Below are 7,500 nucleotides of genomic sequence, written 5' to 3'. Positions count from 1 at the left end.
AAGATTTAAATTTTGGTTTAAGGCATTTACTACCGGTATGTAACTGGGATGTTTTGGAACCAGTTGACGGAATTGTTATGGACAAAGTACATAAGGTGATACACTGGTAAGATCAATGATGTTTAAACATGTATCAAGCTAATTTAAATAGCTTCATTACTGCATTGTGAGAACATTTAACTTCATTTGATATTGTACGTTGTGTTTTCTTTTACAAGGTGCAAATGTTCCACCAAAATAAGTTCCTTCCAGAGACTATTATGCTGTTAAAAAGTATAACAGAGTTTGTCTATATGTGGCTACTTCCCCACTGTGTTTGGCTGTGTGTGTTTATGTGTATGTGACTGCCCACCTCCTGGCATACACGGTACTGGTCGATGGCCCAGACGGTTGGCACGTGGGTGGCAAGCAGCTGATACTGTGTGAGGGTGGCATTGCAGGCCCGGGCACAGATTAGCCTGGTCTTGCCTACTGCATTATCCCCTACCACCACACATTTAATGGTTTCCACATTGGGCCGCTCATAGTCTGTGTCTATATCCATGGAGAGGGCCCTGGAGAACAGGTAAAAAGAGAGAGTGGAAGAAAAGATGTTAATTCAACGTTCATGGAAAATTAAAATCACATTGATAACGCAATGAAAGCAACTGGCACCAGGCACAGTAGCGTCTAACTCTGGCCCGGTCCAGGAAGCTTTGTTAAGACTCCAAGCCCCCGTAGCTGTACTAACCAGTGTACAGAGGCTTCTGCCAAACTCCTCAACAGAACACATGGTTTGCAGGCTAAGGAATGAAGGGACCGCAGAGCTATTTCTGTAACAGCAAAGAGAGAAAGAAAAGGGAGAGACCTCCCTTGAGCTCTCTATCCCTTTCTCTCTTTGTTTGTTGATCATTCTATCTGTCCCCCTCTTGAAAGCATCTTCACTTCTGATAAAACATAATAAAAAGTGATGATACATCTACTTGGCAGCAATAAAAACACATCTATCCCTCACAAATAAATTTGTAATTAGTTGTTTAGGTCATTCAGGAGCCCAGGGGAGATATGCATCATCTGTTAGGGTCAAATATATTTATTTTAGGCTTACACAGAGGGGATGGAAACATTTAGTTGCATGTTTGACCACCTGTTAACTCCGGACTTAACCATAGCACAAGACAGAAGTGGTTATGCACAAAGCTCAACCGACTTCCTCTTTTAAAACCACACATCACTGTGAGAAGCTTATCAAAATCCCCTTCCCATAAACTGCTTACAAACATTTCTGACATGTCAAAACACATGTTAATACTGTACCTATTTTCTAAAACATTCCTGAAAGAATCTGCTGCATTGCATAACCAGCCCACACACTGTAAGACCTGCAGTCGGCTAATCAGTCCATCCGTCCTAGCAACTAGTTCAAAGACCCACCCCAAGGCCCCATAAATAGAGCATCTGAAACATTCATAAAGGCCTTCACTTGCTATTCCATTGACGTGGATGCCACTGCAACACTGACAGACTCCAGCAGCTAAAAATGGCATCTATTCATCGGACACATGAGCCATGTGTGCACTTTGCTAATCAACCATGACCTGCTCTTCATGTCTAAACACACGTCCAACGGGTTCATAATACCACTGCTACAAGATAGAACTAAGTTCTTCCCCATTTACTTCAGACAATGATTTCCCTTATCAACAACATCTTTCCTGTCAAAAAGGATTCCCAATTTTGTAAGCCAGGAAGCGCAGAACAGAGAGCCTACCTTTGTCTATCTGAGCTGAAGAAAAGAGTTACAAGTGAAGGCAGTTTCCTGAATGGCCTATATGAAACAGATAAAGCTGTGCCTTTCAGAGTTATAAATACCCTTTTCCCATCACCACCTGTCTGGCTGCAACACCTTCAGAGACACGTACTACAGGTAGAGTAGAGATAGAAGAAGCAATAAAACGTTACAACCTTGCACTTATCTAACAACTATATGCCTAATGGTCACAGCAGCTGCCAAAACAGCAGCCCTCTTAGTGCTGTATTAAGAAAAGAAGTATGGAGGACCAAGTATGAAGCCTGAAATATTACATAATTGGTTCTGTAATATTCACAATATGTGGCAAAGGGGGAGAGGGGGTACATAGTTGTGTTCATTCCTAGTGTTTCCAATGCAGCAGTAGATAAGTAAAAGGGAATATGAGAGAGACAAGGCAGGGAGGGGATTATTAAGAGCCTTAGAGAGAAAGAGAGGGACTGTCCATCCAGCATTAGAATCAGTCAGTCATGTCACTGGGATCAAAAGGGCAAGACCAACAATAACCAAGGCTGATAGAGACAGATAGAGAAAAAGAGACAAGAGTACAGTACAACACCCTCTACTACTGACCCCTGGGAGTCAGACCAGTCTGGAAGTCTGTACACATATGGGCAATGTGAGTGTGCATGCATGTGTGTACATGTGGTAATGAACTTAGGGCTGGAATGATGCGAGCAATGATGTAACCAGGAGGTGGCGTTGGCAGTGGTGTGGACAGTTTCTCAGGTGGATCAAGATTACCCAGCTCCCAGATACCATCCTCCATCGGAGACTCTGCATCGCGCTCCGAGTGAGACTCTGGTCATGCGTCGGTCAACACACAATTGCTTACTCGCACACCACAGCAGTTGATAAATATGCACCTACTCTCAGGTTTATATTTAAACTGTATAAGCTTTCACAAACAATTATTTTTTAATTGCACGACGGAGGGATGAGCAGAAGCCGGATACTGTGAGAGCAGAGCAGCCCAGAGTGGAAAGAGAAGCTGCAAAGCTCAGGTTTCATTTTTAGCCAATGACCTATTAACTGCAAAAAGATGTCTAGATCTCATCATCTTCCCAACAAGGCCGCAAAGGAGGCTGCAAGGGCAAAGAAGTGTTGGCATGTAACAACAGAATGTGTGTGTGTTATTGAGAGAATGAGATCCTGTCCCAGTTTTTGTGCATGTATTTCTGACTCCTATATTGACAGGTGTAGGCAAGACTACAGTGATAGTTACGTTGTGACAGGAACTCAAACGCCCACTCAACACACAAACACCAACCTTCAGGTTTAGTCTGGAAAGTGCGTGCGTGTTCAATGCCGGAGGACCAGACAGACAAAGAAGCTCATGCATAATTTCGATAGTGTGTGTCTCAGTATGGTTTTGCTTTAAGGCCAGAGGGGGTTTCATAAGGATATGGCTTACAGCTCTACCTCGTTGCACAGTTCCTGGCATCTTTACCTCTTGTTTTTTTATACACTTCCTTTCTTAATCCTTTATTTATTATTCTGTCTGTCTAGGTCTGTCCGGTTTGTTCCCAGCTGTGCCCACTCAACCACACATTCTGACCCGCTCACAAAGTCCCTCCACTCTCCTTCCAATTCTGTATTCATTTTCCAATTGTAATTCTCCAGCTCACAGTTATTCTATCCTTCACTTCTCTCACTGTCTTTTAGTAACCTCTCGCCATCACCCCTCTTTCTTGTCCTCTCCCAGTTTTTTCTGTCTCAGCCAACAGCAGACCCTCTCCGCCCCTTTTATTAGACGTCATCCATCTATCTATCTATGACCTCACACTTTTCTGAATAGCAATCAAGGAGAAGCATTAAGCAGACAGCTCTCCCACACCCAGTTTGCTCACCCTCTTTCTCCCTCTCTCTGTTACGCAACACCCTTAGCAATACACTGGCAGCAACCGCTCATCCCAATGCTCTCCGCAGCCCCCATCTGCCTCTTTTATGTCCTCTTCTTTAGGGCTAGAGTTCACCTCAACACCCTGTCTGGGCCGCCTGCCTCTCCGCTCCCTCCACCCAGCACTGCAAAACAAAATGACCCCAATATCCACCCACTTTATCTATGGGCCAACATTTGTGCACTCACACAGAGCTTTGGAGTTTACACTATCACAGGCTTGACTGCATAGTCAAAGTGTCCATGTGTAATTGTTGGAAGAAATGATGGCTACATGTGTAGTCATGTATGCAACCTAATTCTTTTATATCTATTTTTTGTCAAATGTTTGCTCCTATGAAAAAAAAAGTCTACCCATTCGTACTGGTGTATACTTTTTAAGTGTGTGTGTGTGTGTGTGTGTGAGAGTGTTTGTTATGTGGATGTTTGAGGCAGTGACTGCCATAGGCACAGCTGGCACAGACTGGTTACATAACCTGGTCTGTTGCCTCTGCTTGGCTCCCTGGATGTCTGACAGTAGACCTCAGACTCACACATACTAGCACAGACATGCATACACACATGCATGCCGGCACGTACTTGCCTCACCCACTGCAGATGCCGGTACTGGTGTTATTGTGCGGCGTCCCGTGGCAGACAGCGATATGTAAGCAATCAATCCTAATGAATGAGAGGGTGTTTGGGAGACGCATATCAGCCTGCTTAAGAAAGCCGTCCTCCTCTCTTCTCTCTGCTGCAATTATGCTTTGTAAATACAGGAAGGCTCCTCTTGGTGCCCTAATTTCCTTTATCCCTCCCCATCATCTTCCTTCTTCTCCTCATCCTCCTCCTCCCCTGTCCATATTTTCCACCTACTACTTCTCTCCATCTCTCTAGCTGCCTTAACTTATTCCTCATTTCTATTTCACACCTTTATTTTTTCCAGTATCCACACACAGTAACAGTTTTTTGTAACATTTCTGGTCAGTACCTCCCAGGATCCCTTTGCTTCTATCACCTCTCCACTTTCCCAACCATTTTTGCTATTTCCTTGACTGGACTTTATTTCTGATAAAATAAACAGGTATGAGATGTCAATTCCTTTGCCATTGAACATTAGTACTTTCTTTGAGACAGCTTTGACTATGTGTAGGAGAAGAAGGGGAAAAAATATGTATATACACACAAATACACTGTACATAATGTTCTGATACTGTTGTTCTTTATCTATTAAAATGAGTCAAAACAATTGTGAATTACTTTAACATTGAGCTAAAGGACTCAGTCAGTGACCCAAATATGGTTGTAACTTTATCAAAGGGGAGGTGGATTAGGGCTGTCTGGAAAACGATATTCCATGCCGCATATTTCCTTCGGGAATGCAACAGGGGATTTAAACATAATGTAAAATATATTTTAAAAATGGGCTAGAATATAAGGCCCTGGTCCTTTCAACTCAAAATAGCCTGGACCCTAATTATCAAACTATTATACAGTATATTTGCAAACTAAAAAAGAAAATTTCCACCAAAGCTCTACGATCAATGTTATGACATACTGGATTCAAACCTAAGAGAACACACACATAAAGTATAAAACATATACACGGTTGCAAAGTTTCTTACGCCTCAATACCTTGCAACTACAGCCTGATACTCGGGTCAGAATATTCACGGCGTCAGATAATGCGGGCTGACTGTTCCATGTTTGTCTGTCAGTGCTGCATGCGTTATCTCAAAGATGTTGACACAGACAAACTCGTTGGGCATCATCATCAACCATAAGAAGCTCTAATTCCATCTGATGTTATACATAATGACAGGACTGATCACTGAGTCATTAACAGAAGTAGTAATAGAAGGTCTAAAACCACGACATAAAAATATTTTTAAAAAGATGTGGATAGAATATTTAGTAATGCTAGTATAAATAATACAATTTGTAACAGTTGGTGTTTCCACAAAAGGATGAGCCCTAGTCACAGGGTAGCCGTTAGAGTAACGGACATGTTTTCAAGAGAAAAATATATTGGCCAAAAGACAAAGATTGCACAAGAAGGAAGAGAACTGTGCCAAATTGTTTATGTAACCAAGTCCTACAGATATGATTAATTGCTGATGGCTGGAAATGAATATATACTGAAATAAAAACTCATTGTGTACAATATTCTTTCTTTGTTCATTTCCAAATATAGTGAGAGGCTTCTTCAGCAGTAAAGCAGCCACTCTGCTGTAACACAAGCCCTCTGGTGACATCATAGCCACAGGATCAGCATTACATTTTTACAGTGTGTGTGTGTGTGTGTGTGTGTGTGTGTGTGTGTGTGTGTGTGTGTGTGTGTGTGTGTGTGTGTGTGTGTGTGTGTGTGTTCATGCGCTTGCTCTTACAAACTGAGATTCTGCGCGTTGTCTATTGTCACAGTTTTGATCCGCAATGCATGCTGTTCCACTAAACACTGTGCTGTAGCATCACTAGGCTGCACTCATCAATGAAAAGCACCTCGTGCGCTCCCTCTCCCCGCAGCCATTCATAACTACCTGGCTCATTCATATTTTTTCCTAGCCTATTGTATTATTATCCCTGTGTGGGGGAGTAAAATGCAGGTTAGACACCACGTCTAGCACGGTGGTATGATGTCTTTCACATGTCGATGTTGTTAAAAGGCAGGTACATAACAGCCTACATTCCAAATGATGCGCTGATAAGTCTTGCGTAATGTGCCAAGCCCATCCGCTGCACTACAACACTGAATCGAAATGCTCTACAGCAGTCTGCTGTGTGCTGCACGCGTGGGATTAAAGAAAACATCTTCCATTGTAACATGCAGGCTATCGCTAAAATGATGTAAAACGTGTCAAATATAGGAGCCTTTAAGACTATTACATGGACATTATAGATATTTAAGAGGAGATTAAAAACCCATTAAGGACAATGGGCATGACATGAATTGAACAGAGCTGATGATTTATGAATATTTAGAGTAACGGATATTAAGCGGTGGGTGGATTTCTTAGTGCACAGCTAGAAGGGCATTGGGAGCATGTGACCTGTACTGCTGCAGGAGGGGTCCCTACCTTCCGACGGTTCCGGAATTGACCCACATGCCACTCTGCTGGTGGTTCAGCCGGTCGCTCAAACCGGACAAAAACGCGCGAAGAATGAAGACGTGGCCTCGGTGGTGCCGTTGTTTGTCAAAGAGCACGTATAACTGCAGGACCTGCACTTTCACATCCTCTCCTCTCACTTCCCCTCGCTGCCTTCTTAACTCAGCAGTCCCACAGTCCTCAACAAGTAGGCTACCGACTCGCTGCTGCAGACCTGATATGCTGTTGGGTTTTCAATCAGACACCTTTAGGATAAAATGTAAACATAACTGGCCTAAAGATATTTCTGTCTGAGCCACCTCCTTTTCTGTTGTTGTATCCCCCAGCTGATTTCCTCTGAGGCACGCCTCCACGACTGCGCGTCACGACAGAAGTCGACCAACTCACATTGTGCTGCGTTCAGGCGCTCTCAGAAAGAAATAAGATTTGGACTAGAACGGCACACCTAAGCCTCCACACTGTAACCAGAGCTGCACGGCCGTGACATGTTAGTGGGTAGCATAGAAAGCATAGAAGGCATAAGAACATTTGATAGGCATATTTTAAAACGGACGGTTTGTGCATTCATTCCAACCCTGAAGCTGAACCCATGCTGTTTGCATTTTCGCTTGCATTTTCAGTTTTTCTGTGTTGGTAGACTTTGAGCTAGGGAAGCCTATCTTAACACAAATCCCTTGACACAAATGTCACCCAACAAAAGCGGTTGAACACTCCAAACAAATTTAATA

The 7,500-nt window shown here is 43.1% G+C and overlaps 1 protein-coding gene across 7 annotated transcripts in view; it reads right to left on the bottom strand.

The window, feature by feature from the left end:
• rhobtb4 (Rho related BTB domain containing 4) overlaps positions 1–7,500 on the bottom strand; it is a 46,192-nt gene that overhangs the window by 21,765 nt on the left and 16,927 nt on the right. For 6 of the 7 annotated variants that reach the window (XM_032516490.1, XM_032516494.1, XM_032516492.1 and 3 more), the window contains one exon: positions 353–554. In XM_032516490.1, coding sequence (XP_032372381.1) covers positions 353–544 — 192 coding nt within the window. In that variant the 5' untranslated portion in view covers positions 545–554. Of the gene's footprint in view, positions 1–352; positions 555–6,742; positions 7,116–7,500 lie in introns of those variants that run through there. The other variant, XM_032516489.1, reaches the window with a different exon arrangement.

Source organism: Etheostoma spectabile, chromosome 5 (genome assembly GCF_008692095.1).
Source record: "Etheostoma spectabile isolate EspeVRDwgs_2016 chromosome 5, UIUC_Espe_1.0, whole genome shotgun sequence".
In the NCBI taxonomy this organism is placed as follows: domain Eukaryota; kingdom Metazoa; phylum Chordata; class Actinopteri; order Perciformes; family Percidae; genus Etheostoma; species Etheostoma spectabile.
The sequence above is the reverse complement of the archived record's forward strand: the minus strand, read 5'-3'. Positions and strand labels throughout refer to the sequence as shown.